Genomic DNA, 19,035 nt, shown 5'->3' on the forward strand with positions numbered 1-19,035 from the left:
TTTTATTTCACTTAACATAATACCCTCAAGGTCCTTTCATGTTGTTGCAATAGCAAGGTTTTTTCTTTTTTAATGGCTGAGTAATATTCCATTGTGTATACATACCACATCTTCTTTATCCATTCATCTATCGATGGACATTTCAGATATGCTTCTATATCTTGGTTATTGTAAATAATGTGGTGATAAACATAGGGGTGAGTATGTCTTTTTGAGTCAGTGATTTTCTTTTCTTATATAAATACCTGGAAGTAGAATTATTTGGTCATATGGTATTTCTATTTTTAGTTTTTGAGGAACCTCCGTATTGCCTTCCACAGTGGCTGGACCATTCCCACTACCAGTGTAGGGATGGTTCCCTTTTCTCCAGCTCCTTACCAACACCTATTTGTTGTCTTCTGAATAGTGGCTGCTCTGACTGGTGTGAGGTGGTAGCTCCTTTGCATTTCCCTGATGAATAGCAATGTGGAGCACCTTTTCATGTGCCTGTTGGCCATCTGTATGTCTTCTTGCATGCACACTCTTAAGGCAAGGGGCCCTAGGCCCAATTGCCTTGCAAAGGTTTTTGCCAATGTATTCTCCTAGCAGTGTTGTCTGAGAGTGTGTTGGGGAGAAAATGAAAGCTGTGTTGGTAACTACTTGTCATCTTTGTTTCCCATCATCTGTATAGCATGAGTTTAAGACTGAGAGCCTGGCCTAATGGATTAACTGAATTTGAAATGTTTGGGGTCAGGGGCCAAGGAGCAGACCTTGGGCAGTCACCTGAAGCCACTGTTCAGTCAGCCAGTCAAACAGTCTTGGCAGCCATTTTGTTTTTATTATCTCGTCCTTGCGAAAAAGTCAGGGGAGCAGCTCCAGAAATCACTTGCAGCTGACAAAGTGCGAACCTACGTTCTTTCTCCTAACGTGCTTTGCAAAGTTCATCCAGGCTCGGCAAAACACCAATCTGGCCCTGCTCTCGGAGCCATTCATTTCTGACACTCACTGTCTCCAGCTCTGCAGGTTATTCTGTCAGCGTCTGGGTGACAGGTTTTACCTTGTTCTGCAGACAGTTGACTCAGTAGGAAGTTCACAATGGAAGGAAACGTCCTAGTGAAGAGGAAGAGCATGTGCCTTTCTAACAAGCAAGCCCAAAGTCACATGGGGAGAAGATCCTGTGAGATGTTGTCACTTAATTAGCCATCACAGGGGCTCACTTTGGTGACCCATTCAGGGTGAAATATGGTTCTCAGTTCACATGAAGAAAGAGAAATGTATAGCATATCTTTATTTGTTTGGAGTAGGTTCTTTAAGAGTTGAAAAATCAAAAAGCACTTTAATTTTATTATATATGCTCTAATAAGTAAAATAAGGTAAGGTAATGGAAAACCTCATTACACTATAGCTTATATTTTAGTAGGAAGTATAACTAAAAAGAGTATTCTGTTTTTTAAAGATGAATTATTAAATTCAAAAGAGGAGAGTATGTTAAATGGATCTTTAATGTCATAAGTTCTAGTTTAAGAATTCCCTTTCCTTGTAGCAAAAAGTTGAATATTTATAGCAATGAGATTGATGAATTTTCATTCAAGGATCATTGGATCTAATATTTGCAAATTTTGAATTAGTGGAATCCAAATGAATGTCTTGATGTGTCTAAGGATAGGGAGGAAAAGTCAGAGGAAAATAAGTGTTTCTGAAAGAAAACTGAGTGATATTTCAGAACCAGATTGGGCCACTAGGCAAAAGATGTTTACCAATGTTTGAGAGAGGGGAGGGGAGAAAAATTCTATTCTCTGGATGAAAAATTAGACGAATACAAAGTTCCCACTTGATGGAAGTGGGAGCCCTATTTTGGCTGCAGGCAGTGACCTTGGTTGGGAACACAGTGGTGTCCAAGGTGGACATGGTCACAGATGCTACAAAACTTAGTCTAGTGTGCTGAAGGCAGGCATTGAAACAATGCTAACTCTTGAGGAAGGTAAGCCCTCAGAGAGGGAAGGTACAGGCTGACCTCACTAGGGCAGCGGAGCTGACATGCTGGAATCATGGGAGTTACTGACGGGTGTGCAGGTTGAGAGAGGAGTCAGAGATGAATGCCAGGCTTCGGGCTTGCCAGCTCCATCCATATGCTGCTGTTCTCTGAGAGCAGGAATCCTGGCTGGAGTGAAAAGCTCAGATGTGGAGATGTTGCGTTTGAAGAGCTTATGAGACATCCAAGTGCAGGTGTCAGGCAGGCAATTGAAAATTTGAGCCTGGAGCTCAGAAGATACACAATGGAAGCCATACAGGGAGCCTAGAAAAGAACCATGAGGAGCACCCACATTCCAGGGACAGGCAGAGTCAGGGGAGCCTGCAACAGAGACGGGCAAGGAGCACCCAGCATTGTCGGAGGAGAGTCAGCAACTGGGGCTGCGAGGGCCAGGAGAGTGTTTTTCTAGAAGGCGTGGTTAACAGCATCAAAAGCTACCAGTAGATGAAGTGAGGGTCGCAACTGCCCTTCAGCTTTACTTATCACAAGGTGGCAGGTGAGTTAGGCAAGAGCAGTTTGCATCGTGGGAGAGAAGGGGAACAAACAGATGCAAGTCTCCAGAGGCTGAGCCACGAAAGGGAGGAAGGTGGCAGAAGCTGGAGGCGGTGTTGAGTCCAGGATGACTTCGGTTTTTTTTAAGGAGGTGGCTTAAGGCATATTTAACTAGGACAAAGGACCTGCTAGAGAGGGAATGTGAGTTATATGGAAAAAAGTGAAGATCAAATAGATAGCAGAGGTTTAATTTCCCTTGTGTGTTCCTTACTCTTTTGGCTAGAATTGTGTAGGATCTTTCTCTGAAAAGCTCATAAGAACTCGAAGTTATCTTACCTTCTAAACTTGGAAGGAGATGAGGGGGAGAAAACTGCAGCTGTGACCATGGCAGGGCAGGAGGAAGGGTCGGGCAAGTTGGACAAGAGGCAAATGGGCAAAGCCCAGACTTACACTAGGCCGACAAGCTATGGATGGATTTCAGTTCAGAAACCCTCTGAGCTGGAAAGGTGCTGACACATTAACTCATCCAACCTTTTATTTTACTTTGCATTTTTGTGAATAACTTCAAATGTAAAAGAAGCTTGGAAGAATAGTAACAAGAACTCCCATACACTCTACACCCAAATTCAACAATTGTCAGCATTTTGACATATTTGCTATAGCGTTCTCTCTCCACATGCATCATTCAGTATTACATATTGACTATAATGAATATTACAATGCTGTATATATAAATTATGTATATGTCACAGATATAATTTTTCCTGAAACATTTGAGCCTTCCTGGTAAACGTCATGCCCCTTTATCCCTTAGGACTTAAGTGTGTATTTCCTAAGAGCTAAGATACTCACTTATGCCATCACAGTACGATGATCAAAATCAGGAAATCTGACATTGACACAAGACTATTATTTAATCTGTGCACCTTATTCAAATTTCATCAGTTGTCCCAGTAATAGCCTACAGAGCTATTTTTTTTTGCCCAGGCCAGTATCACACTTGCACTTAGCTGTTTCTTTAGTCTCTTTAATCTGTGCATCATCTCATCCTTCATCTTTCATGATACTGATATTTTTGAAGAGTATAGACCATTTATTTTGTAGGCTCTTTCTTAATTTGGGTTTGTTGGATGTATCCTCATGATTAGATTCAGGTGATGCATATTTGAGCAGGAATTCCTGGGAGGGGATGCTTGTCTTTCCCAAGTGCACCTTCTCAGGAGGTCTGTCACATCATCAGCAACGTCAGCTTTGACCAGTAGGCTAAGATGGCATCTGCCAGGTTTCTCTACTGTAAAATGACCAGTCTCTGCTTTGCCATTAATAAGTATCTCACAGGGGATGCTTCAAGACTATGTAAGTTCCTCCTGAAATGTTCACTCACTCACTAGTTTAGCATCCATTGAAGATTCTTGCCTGAATTATTATGATGGCTGCAAAAGAGTAATTTCGTATCTCCATCATTCCTTCTACATTTATTAGTTCCTTTCATCCCACTGTAAGGAAGGGTTTCTCTCTCTCTCTCTCTCTCTCTTTCCTCATCCCTCCCCCTCTCTGCAACCCCTATCTGTTATTTGTTATCAGTGTGTACTAATAGGAGTGTTTATAAATCAATTCTCTCCCCACCCCTTCCATTTCTCCACCTCTTCCCTTCAGGGTTTCCTTTAAATTATCTAAATTACTAGAAAATTGCTATAAAACCCTCCAGAAAATAAACCTGACCAGGATTTGTGATACCTGGTTGGCATAAGACTAGACAAGGCACTGGCCTTCCTAACTCCCAGGTAACATGACAGTTCTGTCAGGATGTGATTAATACTTTCATACCACAAAAACTAACTACTTTTGCTTTGGTATGCAGTTTAGTTTTTTTCTTTAACTGCATCACTTAGCTTTATATTACAGTTAGAGTACATTGTCCTGTACTTACTTGCCACATTTTACCATACAATTGATTTAAACAATTGAAAGCATAAGTAATCTGGGGTTATTATTCTCTTTTATTAAATTAGCTGAATTGCGGCCAGGGCCTGAAGGTGGTTAGGGAAGCTGATGAACTCTTTCAGGTCCCTGGGGAGCTGTCGAGTGCACTGGAATAGGATAGACTTCATGGAGACCCTGAACCTACTATGACTGAGCAGGGCTGTGGTAAGGCTCCGAGGGTCACAGTTCCTATGGGTTTACGTGCAGAGAGCCAGAGGTGCTTGCAGCAGTATGGTGTCCTACCACAGCAAGGATATAAATAATAACAGCTGACACGTGCTGTTTATTACGTGCCAGGCACAGTCCTAAGCCCCTTGCACAACTGACCTAATGAATTCATTCATTAGAGACACAAAAGAGTGTATTCCCTCACAGTGTGTTGACAGCGCTGATGAAGAGTTTCTACAGACAATAGTCCTCAACAGGCCGCTAAGTTCTCCTTCCTCCATTGACTCATCACCAGGGCAGCAGTGCAGCATGCCCAAGGTCACGTAGCTGGGAAGTGAGGAATCAGAGCTCAGGCTCAGCAGAGAACCCCTAGAGTACACCAGTTAAACATGGTCCCTTCCCCCCTCCCCACAGTTTTTAAACTGTGGTAAAGATCCCCATAAAATTTACTATTGTGACCATTATTAAGTGCACAGCTCAGGGGGAGGAAGCACGTTCATATTGATGTGCAGTCGTCGTCATCACCCATCTCCAGAACTTTCATCTTGCAAAACTGCGGCTCCACACCCGTGAGATTCCAGCTCCCCCAGCTCTTCCCCCAGCCCCTGGTGACCACCATCCTACTTTCTGTCTCTTTGAATTTGATGACTTGAGGTATAGGAGTATTTCTTGACTTTTTTGTGATCAACTTATTTCACTTAGCAGAATATCCTCAAGGTTCATGCCTGTTGTCATGAATGGAAGGATTTTATGGATGAATTATATATATATATATATATATATATATATATAAAACCACATTTCTTTATCCATTCATCTGTTGACACCTAGGTTGTTTCCTAATCTTGCCTACTGTGAATAAGCTACAGTGAACATGTAAATACATGTATCTCTTCAAAATATTCATTTCATCTCCTTTGCATACTTGCCAATGACTGAGATTCATGGATCATATGGTGGTTCTATATTTAGTTTTTGAGGGACCTCCATCCTCTTCCATAGTGGCTGTACCAATTTACATTCCCAACCAACAGTATGAGGGTTCCCTTTACTTCATACCCTCACCAACATGTTTTTTTATCTCTTTTCTTTTTGATAATAGCCATCCTAGCAGGTGTGAGGTGATAGCTCACTGTCATTTGGCTTTGCGTTTCCCTGATGACTGGTGATGTGGAACATCTTTTCATGCACCTGTTAGTGATTTGTATGTCTTATTTGGGAAGATACCTATTCAGGTTCTTTGTCTGCTTGGGTCCATGGGCATCCTTTGCTGTCTTATATTGCAGTCTATGTTAAAAAATAGTTTTGCTTAGCACTGACTAGCTAAAAAAAAAAAAAAAAAATGAAACAATGAAACAAACTAAAAACTAATAGCCCTCAAATTGAGTAGTTCATTGATCCTAGTTTTCTGTTACTTCTATAGCATTTGGGTGCTATACTAGAAAGAACATTACCATCAAAGAGTGATAAAGTGATATATTTTAGTAAGAGGACATAAATTTTTCTTATTTTATTAATCAGTGCTAATCACAGGAAGAATTAGGATCAATTCAGGGGGATTCCAAAAAAAACATAGTGGAAGTATTATATACATCATTACAATTCAAGAACTCAACCTGAAAGATTTCTTCTTAAGTCAAAGTACTAAGTATTTTGTTTAAATCCCATTAATGCTTTGGAAGACATTTATTACATGGTGCTAAGAACCTGGGTTCTGAGATCAGAGAGTTCTGTGTTTGAAATCTGCTCCCAACTAACTGTGTGCCATCCGTGAAGTCCCATCATGCAAATTCTCCTATTGCTAATAGCAATGAGACCATCTAATGTGTACTGAGTGGTTACTATATGCTGGGCAGAGTTTTTCAGTTAGTGTTTATTATGCTTTATATTTACTCTCACTTAATCCTCATGCAAACCTTGTGAGGGAGGTAATCCGATCATGATTTTATAAATAAATGGAAGGAAGACCTTAACTCTTCAAGTACACACAATTAGCCTAGGATCTGGGCAGGAACCAGATTATTCTGTCTACACATTCCAAACTCTTAGCCACATTCAGCTGCCTCTCTAAGCCTCAGTTTCCTCATCTGAAAAGTAAAAACAATAATAACTCTTGTAGGGTTGGCTTGAGGAGCAGCGATCATGGAGGAAGGCATAGTGCAGTGACTGCTTCTAAAACTGGCAGTTCACTGGGGCTGCGGGTAGCTTTGCTATTAATGTGATTGTAACATTAGTCCCTTTCTAACAGGAAGGATTCATGCATCCTTTCTTCTTTGCACACATATCTCTGTGAACAGAGCCAGGTTCTGCTCACCTAGGAAAGGTTGTAGTGACAGGAGGGCCAATGAGCAGTGTTACTACTGATTCAAGGGCTGGACTTGTGGCCATTTGGATACCTGCCTTGAGGCTTATACTCTCCAGTAATGTGCTCCCTTCGGTGACATAATTGTCTCCTTCAGAGCAATGGGAAGATAGCTGTGAATCTGGGTCAAAAGCCCATGCATGGTAGTATGTGTCTTTTGCTGCTTTCCTTAAAGAGAAGATATTTCCTGCTGGCAGCTCTAGCTGGCATGGGGATTTTGTCCAGGCAACTTCATGAAGTTATCTGACCCTATAGTATCATATAGATTTTTAAAGGCTACTGAAAAAGTATCAGGATCTCCATGCAAAACATCCACCTCCCAAGCAGCAGTCTGGTTTACCGGCAGCCTTTCCTCAGCACTGACACCTAGCATGCAGCATGACAGACCATCAGCCACTGCTTAACTGTGTGCTAAAGGCTGTATGTGTAAATGTTCAAGAGACTCATTTTGCTGTGGAAATACTTTTAGACCTGAGATGTGGGATGCAACAGCTGCCACCAAAGATTGCAGCTGTTAAAATATGCTTGTCTGGAGATGCCAGGACTGGCCAGACAGCAGCCAGTCCTCAGAGGAGCCTACTGACTGTCACCCAGTACTCTCATTCCACAGCACATAGAAAGGTAGGGGGATGCACATCTGGATGACTTTCTGCTTGCTGCCCTACAGCCATGAGGGCTCAAATCTATAGGTCCCATGGAAATTACTTGGCTAGTGTGTTATACACCATTATTTAAAAGCCTACTAGGCTAAAATTTCCATTTCTAAAGCAATGTTTCTCTGCCTGTATCAGAATCATCTGGAGAGTTTGTTAGCAGTGCAGCTTCATAGGAATGTTTGTCTGTTTACTATGTTACTGTTTGCCTCACATGCCAGCATATAAGCCCCGAAGAATAGAAACTGGTTTGTTGACCCTCATACCCCTCCTGACAGTGTTTGGCACAGAGGAAGTACTCAATAAATATTTGTGGAATGAGTTAATTCCTGGGCCCTCTAACTGACCTTCTGAATCAAAATGCCTAAGAGCAAGGCCAAGACACCTGCATTTCAAAGACCTACCCAGGTGATGTTTATGTGCACTAAGTTTTAAGAACCATTGTTCTATAGTAGTTCAGCCAGTCCTAAGATAAATGGAAAGATGCAAACTTTTGTCTCCAGAGGTCCTCAGACCAACTGCCTGGTCAGTCCTTAAGGAAAAGTGAACATAGTTAATACCACCCCTGAGTTAACCTTTTTGCCCTTCTGGTCACAGACCTCCAACAAATGCTGATCTGCCCCCTGCAGTGTGCCAGGGTCCAGATTCCTAAGTAGGCAATGTAACTAAGGGCTTGGAAAGCAGAGGAAAGCCCAAGAAGACAGGAGGCTGCCCTGTCTAGAGCCACACCCCTCACATTCCACCCTGTGAGAAGTACACTTGAACTTGATTATCTGACAAGCTTGCCCCTTCCTTATGCCCCAAAGCTCATTGATGGAAATGAGACCTATTGTGTGCTTATTACTGCTTTCCTGGCAAGCTTGAAAGATACCTCTGATCTGTGAAAGCCAGATATTCACTTAAAAGATTTATCTTAATAAGATTTCAACCTTCCCAAATACATTTCCCATATGCTTGGCCCTTTGAGTTTACTCTAGAAGCATGGCATTTTATTTCTAGTTGGCCTTTTACCAACATTTGATCTTGGACAGTTGATCTTGGCATTAGACCACTTCCATTAGCCTCTTTCTTCATTTGAAAAATGACACAATTAGACTAGAAATAGGTCTTGAGCTCCTTCCAATTCTAATGTCCCCTAATCTGTGACTTCTTGTGACACCTTAGTGCCTTATGCCTAACAAAACATCCAGATGTGATTAGCTGAGCAAAGAGCAACTGTGAAGCTAATCTGCCCAACACTGTCCAGGGCAGAGATGGCTAGCTTGTGGGAGACTAGGTAGAATTTAGGATTTGCAAACAATCTCTCTCAATGTCCCTGTTTACCTACAAAAATATTATGGCAATTTTAATATGCTTAAAACTTTATGTAGAAGATAAATATAAAATACCTGAATATATAAAATACCCAAGTCTCTGAATTTTGAACCTTGTGTTTCTAGCAGGGCTGTAACAAGATGTTTTAGCACAGCCTGATCTAGGACAGGCTAAAAATCACTGCTTGGGAAGTGCCCCCAGGCCAAGCTATGGAGTGTGACAAGTACAGCAAGAGAACGGCCCTCTTCTGCTCCTTTCCCCACCCCACCATCCAGCCTTCCCTTCCCATTTTCTGCCCTCAGAGGCCGTGTCTCACAGGAGTTTCCCCAAAGGTGGGCTGCTCTGAAGAGAAGTCCAACCCGGCACACCAAAGTACAGTTATTGCCCTTTGTTCCATCCCAGCCTGACTGACTTGTCCCTGGTAACTGGTCCATTCTGGTTGCCAGGTAATTGCATTTTAACTGCCTTTCTTGGGAGAACAGCTGTGCATAAATCATTGGTTCTCAGTATGCTCAGGGCCACTGTCTGCTTTATTTCCAGCTATTTTATACATCTCCAATACTAGCCTGAAATGAAAAATGCAGAAAATATAACTTACTCACTATATCATGCTCAAATTATTTTTATAAAATGGAGAAATGTTTCAAAAATAATTTATACTAAGATAACATCTTTCAATAGGTAAAGCTTAGGCAAGACAACACTAAGAGGTGTAATGACGTAGCCCAGGGCTTGCACTGTATCTAAAACCACAGGGACACAGTCACAAAGGGACTATTGAGCTAGACCAGTACCAACCACCCCTCCTCCAATCACTGCTCCCTAGGTGCCAGGAGCATGTGCCAGCCATTTCCTGTGAATGTCCTCCTCTGTAGTTTTTCTCCAAATTGCCTTTTAAAACCCTAGATCAATGACCCTGATGTGAAGAGTTTAGCCAGTTTAGCTCTTTCTGTTTAAAGAATATTTCACGGCCTCTAACTTTACTTTTAAAATAATTTTACATTTGCTAACTCATTTACTCCTCCTAACTCCACAGGTAAAATTGTTATCCCTATGTTCCAGGGATAATAATAGGCAATGGGAAATTACTGACTTGACTAAGATCACACATCCAGCTTCTACTAGAAATCACCTCCTTTGGTCACTGTAATAATGGGGTTTTATAGTAGGCAAAAGCACTTTCTGTGCTTTTACTTTAGGAAAGAGACATTTCAGGGATGAAACGATGTTTCTTTCTCTAAAGTCAATCACACATTTGAAGTTTGAGGCTATGAGTTCTTGGCTTGCTTTATGCCTTTAGCACTTGGAATATAACTAGGTGACTTTTTTCTTTTTACTTAATATTTTTATTCAAACGTTTCAGAATGGATTTTCTCTACTTGGCATTGCATCTCTCTGACATTGCAGGTCCAGTCATTCGGAGATTTGGAATTCAAATTTTTTCTGCACTCTCCATTCCTCTCCAAATGTCTTGCTCCAAAGCAGGCGTGTTTTAACCGAATTAAGAGCATAACCTGAAGAGCAGGCTCTGTGGAGGCGAAGGACATGCAGCTGCTGTAATAGCGCAATGTGGCTGGTGTCTCCCAAATGTGTCAGAGATCACAGTCATGCATCTTTCAGAGAGGAAATACAGTTCTTTCTGGAAACAGCCAAGTTGTTGTTTTCACTGATCATTATTATCAGTGGTTTCGTGTTGGACATTTAAATCCTCCTGTGGTAAAGACAAAGTAAATTATTCAAAGCAAACCTATATTTCTTTTTCCTTTCAGGGGGAAAATGATCCCATCTGATCTTGAAAGAAGGATCCTTGAAGCCAAACAAAGAGTAAGTTTTTGTGGAGATCTTTATCCAGCCCAAAACAAGCTGAGGGTCCATATTTCTATTTCCATTCAGTGGAGAACACACTTTGGTTTTATTTTAAAAAGAGGGCCCAAGTCTCAACTTCCCCTCTTTAATGAGAAAATGGAATTTTGTAACCAGTCCTTATTCATTTCTTGGAGTTGTAGGCTCTGCTATAGAAAGGGCCAAGCTCCTGGATAAATAATATGCACAGTGATATGGTAAGAGTTTTCAAAGCACCTGTCTTCCTAGGTGTCAAGGTTGGCATTAAACAAACATTTAAAAGATCGTGTTCACAAGTGGAAAATAACAGAATGCTAAGGCAGCATGTGTCACTGTTGTGTGGCTGTTTCAAAGGGGCCAATTTCTCCTGCCTAGACACATATGGATATGACTGGCTTTCAAAACATCTTATTTTTTAGGAAGCAAATTAGAACTCTTAGAAGTAACGTGTTCTGGAGAACTACTAAAGATTCCTACAGAGCTCTAGAAAATCACTTACATCTCTGGATAGCTTGCAAACCATAGAGCTTGCTTTTTAGAGCTCTCTTAGTGTAATTTTTAGTAGATATAACCTGCCATTCCTAGTTCAAAGATGGAACAAATGCATTTTGCTGAAGTATAGTTGAAATTATATTAGTTTCATGTGTACAACATAGCAGTTTGATAGTTATATACATTTAAAAAATGCTCCCCATAATGTGTAGTTGCCATCTGTCACCATACCAAGTTATCATGGTATTACTGACTGTTCCCTATGGTGTATCTTTCACCTTCATGATTTACTTATTTTATAATTAGAAGTTTGCACCTTTCTCTCATCCCCTTCACTTTTCTCCCATTCTCTCTCCCCCTCCCCTCTGACAACCTCCAGTTTTTCTTCTGTACTTAGGAGTCTGTTTCCGAGTTTTTTGTTTGTTTGCTTGTTGCTCATTTGTTTTGTGTTTTAGATTCCACATGTAAAGGAAATCATATGGTATTTGTCTCTGGCTTATTTCACTTAGCCTAATAATTCTAGGTCCATCCATGTTGTTGCAAATGGCAAGATTCCATTATTTTTTTGGCCGAGTAATATTCAAATTAGTGTTTTTGTTTTCTTTGGGTAAATGCCCAGATGTGGAATTACTGGATTGTATGGTATTTCTATTTTAAGTTTTTTGAGGAGACTCCATTATGTTTTCCATGTTGGCTCAAGAATATTTATTTTAGATGCCTTTTTTGTTTGTTTCCTTCAAAGTGGAAGCAGGAGGTTCCCCTTGTTCCTGTAATAGAACTACTTCTAGTGACAAAGCCATAAGATTAAACCTTTGCTGCCACCTAAAGACCGACTCTGTAACATCACGTTACCTCGTGTCATCGACTATGTTCATCCTGTGTGAGCCTTTCTTCCGCCCTCTTTCAGCAGCCACTTGTTATTTCAATCAGTGTTCCCTTAGCCAGGGCCAGACAGACTGAGGATACTAAGATGGATAAAAGCCAAGCTTATTGTTTAGTCCCATATAAATTCTTCCCTCAAAGATGCCAAATATATCATCTGAGGATTTTCCAAATAGGAATAATGAGTTCCTGCTTTTCATTCTCTTGGCTGCTTACTCTGGGCATTTATTAAGTTCAGAGACCCTGTTATGAAAAAGGGACCCTAGAACGTGAGCAAAGGGGGCATGAGAGACCAGAAAATCGACCTGGAATTTATAAATGGCCTGTGGGCACCATGAAGCTTACTCACCTCTGGGTCCAGGGTAGCCGCTTCTGAAAACCAGAGTAACTCTTCTCATAAGGCACCTGGCGGGTCCGATAGGATGTCCTGGAGAGTGGACACCCTCCCTACCAGGCTCCACGGTGTCAGTAACCCTTCTGATAGTTCCAAAAATGCAGCTATTTATGATAAGGGGAGAATTTCCACTGTTTTTATTGGCTTTTTGAAAGAATCCTTGAACCCTACTTTACATTATTTGGGGCTTTCTCATTTGCCTAGGGATTTGTTCCTTTCCTTGTGAGTGCTACGGCTGGGACCACCGTGTACGGCGCATTTGATCCCCTCTTAGCTGTTGCTGACCTTTGCAAAAAGTACAAGATCTGGATGCATGTGGATGTAAGTATCCCATGGGGACTGCCACTAAAATGCCCTATTTTTTTACTTGGAGCTGGTGAAATGAAATTTGTTCTCTCTGTTTTATTTTTTTACTTTAGGAACTTATTTTCAGACTGATGATACTTAAGCTTTTAAAGATCACAGAGCCAAAACTACACACAACTCACACAGTATAACACTGGCTGGAAGCAGTCAGAGGTTGATTATGCCTTAATGTTCCCAACACAATAATATTCTTATTTCTATGACCAGTACCTGAACTGAGCGCTTGGTTCTCAGTTCATTGGGCCATACATCCGTGGAGGAATACAGCCTATGGACATATGCATGCAGCCGCACACATGTAGATCATATTACTTCCACATAGAAATGATCAAAAAGGTCAAAAGGAGATGCATTTATATAGGAAGCCCAGAGGATAAAAACTCAAGCTCAGATCAGGTATTTGTATATTGGGAGAGGAATGCAAGTGTGACAACCTGTTAGAACACATAGACCACCAGATTTCCAGTTTCTTAGCTTCAGAAGCTAAGAAGATAAATTATATTTGAGGTGTTTTCACTCCAGGCCTAGTCACACTAAAGTTTAATGGATATGTGCTCACCAAAACACCTCCAAATGAAGAACTGTCCATTTTTAGAAGGACAAATTGAGGAGATTTAAGTTTAGACCAGTATAAAGTCATTTTGGCTTTATAGTAAGTATTTAGACCAAATTAATTCCCTTCTTTTGGAGCAGAAATCTTCCACTGACTAGGCTGGGTCCATTTCCATTATCCCAGAGGCATCTTACACAGCAGTTAGCCATCTTCCATTCCCTCCTTGATTCACAATGTGATAGTTCATTAGGCTGCCAGAGACCCCTTCAGTTTTACACAGGAAGACACTGAAACAAGTTGATCAGCTCGAGCTCCATCAGTGACTTGGGGCTGGGAACTGGACAGCCCACCGAACCTTGCTGGCTGATTCAGGAAGAGGGTTACTCGGACAGATTTAAAACTAACAGTGCCTATGTATCCTGAGCCCACAGATGCTGAAGCTCAGATTCTCTAACATTTCTACTTGAAATAGAGCCAGGAGATCTTTTAACCAGTTGTATGAGCTTTTTTGGAAACACATCAAGTTTACCACATATTATCTTTATGTTTATTCATTCTATCATCAAAGTACAAAAGAATGTTAAAGTCGTACACATTTGGAAAATTGGATAGTTTTTCAAAGTGTAAAAGAAATGAATATTATAACAAAGAAAAAATAAGCAATTATACCATGGTTTTTTCTTCTTTAAAATTATCCCAGGATAATTTTACCCACAAAGGATGTTAACATTTTCCAATAAATCTCCATCTTGACATTTTATTTTTAAGGGAGTATTACACCAATTCAAATCTTCAAACTTGAGTACAGGTTTTTAAGGGACATGTAACTGCTCAACTAATTGACTGGTATGAATCTTCCCTGGTTTTTTTTTCTTTTCCACAGAGAAATAGTCTTATCCAAAATTACACATCAGTAATATGGGGTTCTCAAACTGCTTCCTCTATCTTGGATGGTTTTCTTGTACTAGGAAGCTACTTAATGGGCTCTTGGCCCATCTTGTCTTCTCTAAACTGTGAAGATAATAGCATTTCTCATTCTGATATCATGTGCTTCCCTAGGACTAAGGGTGGTGGTGATGGGTGGGGATCTTTTCCTCCTCTATCAGACTGAGGATGCATGCCCTTAATTTGGCTCCTTACACCCATGGAATATGACATGGAACCAGAGACCTTAGAATAGTCCCCAATTTAAACTTTCAAAATCTACTGTCAGAAGGTGGCCACCTCCCTAAGTTGCCAGGGGTTGAGGAGCTAACTTACACCCCATGAGACCCTCACTGTTCTGGAAGACATCAAACTATAGAAATCTAGGCAGTGAGAAACTACTACCTTTCTCCTTGTGTGATCTTCCTTTTCAGGCCGCTTGGGGTGGGGGATTACTGATGTCCCGGAAACACAAGTGGAAACTGAGCGGCGTGGAGAGGTACACTCATTCTTCTTACTAACAACATAAAATGTGAAAGTTAAATATGAAAAATAAGTTACCTACAGCCTCCAGGAACACCTGGAATACAGGTGAGTCTGTTCTGCGCAGCGAGTGTGCACCTTACCTTGTGCAGCCATATACTCAGGAATTTTCCACATGAACAACAAAAATAAATCAAATCCCATATCACTTGGTCCCATTGAAATGCCTCATGAGCATAGGGGTTCCTAACTGGGGTCCATGGTTGGCCGGAGGACTCAGGAATGGCCTTCCTCGGCCCTCCAAACCAACTGCCAAACTTGTTTAAAACCTGCAGGCTGTCCGGTTTCCTATGGAGAACGTGCATAGCTTTCATGTGGATAGAAGGATAATATTCACAGCTTTAAAGAAGCCAGTTTTGCACCTTGTGATTTATCAGTGTTGAGAGTTTACTTAAAGCCAGACATACTTGTGATAACATCATCTCATGGTTTCATTCCCATAGTAATTTTTTCCTACATGGCCAGTAGCCCATTGAGAAAAGCTGCAAATCACAAAGGAGGTGATATTTGGTTAGCATAAAGCATATTCAAATCAAAAGAAAAAAGTACAGAATGCAAAGTGAGCCTCAGGGTTGACTCTGGACCGTGTGTAAAGGGGGCTCTGCCACTCTGCCCGTTCTGCCGTCCCTACATGGCAGGCCAACCATAGCTGTGAGCTCTGACACTCCAGGCAACTGAGAAAGCCTGAGTTCACCAGAGGCTGCCCAGTGCCCGCCATGCCCTGCCAAGTAGCCAGATGCTGCCCAGGTAAAGCTTCTCATTGGCTCTTCCCCTAGACATCTTGGCATCACTTCTGTTCCAGGATGAGAGAGGCTGATGGAGTGTGGGAGCATCTGTCAGCCTTGAGTACACAGGGCAGCCAGGCCAGAATGAATGTTCAGAGTGTGCGGGTGGTGCCCAGGCCCACTCACATGCAGAGGACCCATGAGGGCAGAAAGAGTGGAATGGGAAACTGAGGCAGAGTCAGGGGCACCCTGCAAAGTTAATGGGAGACTCAAGGTAGACCAGGTACGGCCCATGTCAGCAAGGCTGCTGTTCCTGAGTCTGACGGCAGGGGTCAGGGTCTGGCCTGGGCAGAGCTGGCGGAGGAATTTAGAGCTGCCACCTCTAATCACAGGTGCCCACCCAGGTGTGAGTGGGTGAGGGCAGCCAGGGCCCTCCCCAGACTGAGCCAGGTGAGGCCTCTGCCTCCGGCCCCTGGGGCCTCTCCCAGGCTGAATTTCTTCCCAGCATGAAGATCTGTATGAAACTAGAAATGAACTAAACAGGGAGAGATGATATAAAAAAGAGAACTGGGGAAGTGCCTGATCAGATGACCAGAACAAGAACCAGACTCGTGCGCTTTCCAGAGAGGAGGCTGTACACAGTGCCTCCTCTTTGAGCTTCTTCCTGACCAGCACAGAAAGTAAGTGCCTGTTACTGACCATGGCTCCAAGTGCTGAAGCCATGGGGCAGCCTCAACCAATGGTTACTTAAAAGCTTGTGAAATTACCCACCCTGTGCATTGGAAAAATAAACACCCACAAGCCTTTGTACCAAAGACTATTATTTGAGAGCAAAGCTTAGAACATTCATCATGGAACATCGAGTCCTAATGGCCACTATTCTTGAAACCATATTGTCACTAAATCTACTCTGTGGAAAGCAAATCTGAGGTCTTAAGGTGAGGGGTTTCTACTTTTCTGCTTTGGGCAGAACCCCGTAGCCACCCATGTCCCCAAGCATATGTCCATCTTGCTGACTTTTTGCAAAAGTCACACTTTGGGGACTGAGGTTGTAGGGCCAGTGCAGACCCCTGGGCATAATGCGCATATGGGCACAAGCTTAGGAAAGGAATTTGCCTCACTCGGGGGCATCACATTTCCCCAAGCATTAGGAGTCATTCTAAAGTGAAGGAAATCCATGGTCGATTCTGGTCGCCACATCTGGAGATTCCCAGTGGTCAGGGGGTCCCAGCATGCCATCCTCAGAGCAAACTGGTACAAGAACCTGCAACCCTGCCTGGCATCACCTTTGAGAACCAACCAAATTCTCAGAAAGCAACTTTCTCCCTTGCTAACACTGTCAAAATTTCTAGAGATGGTGTAGCTGAGACGGTGTGCCCAGAACCTTGACATGCTGAAGTATGTTTCTGTGCATAAACGGGCTCTTTTTAAATTCCCCCCTGTGGAAGACTGCTGCTTACCTACAGTAGGCCATTGCTTAAGTCCCCTCTCAGCGCTTTCTGGCCCTGCTGAAGGTCTGGTGCAGTGCTGCTAGATCACTGTCGTCCTTACTGCCTTCCCAAGAACCAGGGGTTCAGAAATGCATGTTACCGAGCTGCTGCCATATGCAAGCCACAGCACTAAGCTTGGGGAAGGCACAAAGATGCATATGATATGAAGCCAATCTGCAAGAGAATCTAGTAGGGAAGACTGAGAGTCAACAATGGACTGACCTTCAAGGCAGAGGAAGTAAAGGTTCAAAAGGCAGACAAGGGAGCTGATTGGTGGGCACAGAGGAAGTAAATGATTACTGCTAGAAAGGACTATTAAAGGCACCTTCATCCAGGGGTGGAGTCTGGAGCTTAGCCCCAAGGATGAGGGGTGCTTGGTCAAGTCAAAGTGGGAGAAGGGCATCAAGGTGAAGAGCAGGGACCCACTCAGGGTCCTTGGAGCAAGTTCAGATATGTGTAAAACTGAGATGGACTCATGGCAGTGGCCAGGAAGCTAGTAGAGTGTCCAGAAGCCCTGGCCACAGAGCCAGGTCCAAACCAAGACCAGTCCCCGCACCTAGGACCACCCCTGTGTGAGCCACTGCTAAGTGTGGGGAATGTTATCTTGCTCAGGGTGGGAAAAGAGATGGAAAGCCTCCATCCTAACAGCCTGAGTGGAGGAGAGGAGGGAGATGATCTCAGCTGCCCTTTAGAACGATAATCCTGGATTTGAGAGGAGAGAGAAGACAGGGACTGATGCGAAGCTATTTGGCTGTCGTTATCGTCCAGGTGCGGGAGGCAGTGGAGGTCGGGGAGCTCAGGGTGTGAGCTGGAGCAGCAGCAGCTGGGAGGGAATTAAGTGGATGAATCCAGGAGTGTCCCTTCAATGGGACAAGATCAACAATCACAGATACTTGCTCATCTACGAGATCAAGTGTAACTTAAGAAACTGCTGCTTTTGTTTGCTTCACTGGGTTCTGAACTAATTTCTATGGATGTATAGGTTGCTGTCCAGCCACACTAACACCATATATTACAGAATGCTTGATTACTATTTGTATATAATGCTTTATTTTACCTTTGTGTACTTTCCAATCCTTCAAGAAATTTCAGAGAGTTTCGACCTCAACAGATTTTACAGTTTTGAATATTACGTTGAAAAGTGTGGGGGTCATTTTTTGTGTGTGTGGATATCTTTGACCAAGCTAACATTAGCTTCTTGTACATGAAACATCTTCCTTAAAATTACATAAAAAATCTAGCACCAAATTACTACAGAATAAAGCATTTTAGAAGAATTTTTAGAAAAAAAAAAGAAGGAACTTCAAGGGGTGATGAGATGGGGTAGAAATGGAACCCAAATGCTAGAGTTCAGGAGTTGGACGTGGGTGGGGAAAACAGTGAAAGGAGCAGACTGAGGCACAGAACAGGCTGGGAGGAAGAGGGGCAGGTTAATGGGTTCATGCGGGCTCTGCGAGTCTGAGGTGCAAACACAGGCACAAGGATGTGTTTTAAAACAGCCCTACGGGATTTCTGTAATTCTCTCCCAACTCACAGAAAATCACAGAAGCCACGTGACTGAATCCCCCCAGCAAAACAGTTTGAAATGAACCCGAGGTTGTTTTCCACAGTTTCCAACATTTCTCCAATACACTGAGCCCAGGTTTCATGACTTCAGGGTCATCCCACAGGAGCAAGTTGAACCACTCTGGGCAGCTTTTTGCCATCTTTATGAGGCAGCCCCTCAGAGAGGGAGGCAGGACAGAGGATTCAGTGTGGGTACAGGTGGGTCTTGGCTGATTCTAAAACAACAGGTTGGCCACTATATAAAAATAAACACCTCTGTTTAGAGAAATGGAGAA

General features: G+C 42.5%; 1 protein-coding gene across 1 annotated transcript in view; it reads left to right on the top strand.

Annotated features, from left to right (window-relative positions):
- Positions 1-19,035, top strand: part of GAD2 (glutamate decarboxylase 2) — a 63,514-nt gene that overhangs the window by 25,321 nt on the left and 19,158 nt on the right. Inside the window, exons 9-11 of the mRNA XM_073229237.1 lie at positions 10,753-10,807; positions 12,798-12,914; positions 14,871-14,935. Of these exons, the coding sequence (XP_073085338.1) occupies positions 10,753-10,807; positions 12,798-12,914; positions 14,871-14,935 (237 nt within the window). The remainder of the gene's footprint in view (positions 1-10,752; positions 10,808-12,797; positions 12,915-14,870; positions 14,936-19,035) is intronic.

Source organism: Manis javanica, chromosome 2 (genome assembly GCF_040802235.1).
Source record: "Manis javanica isolate MJ-LG chromosome 2, MJ_LKY, whole genome shotgun sequence".
Classification (NCBI taxonomy): Eukaryota; Metazoa; Chordata; class Mammalia; order Pholidota; family Manidae; genus Manis; species Manis javanica.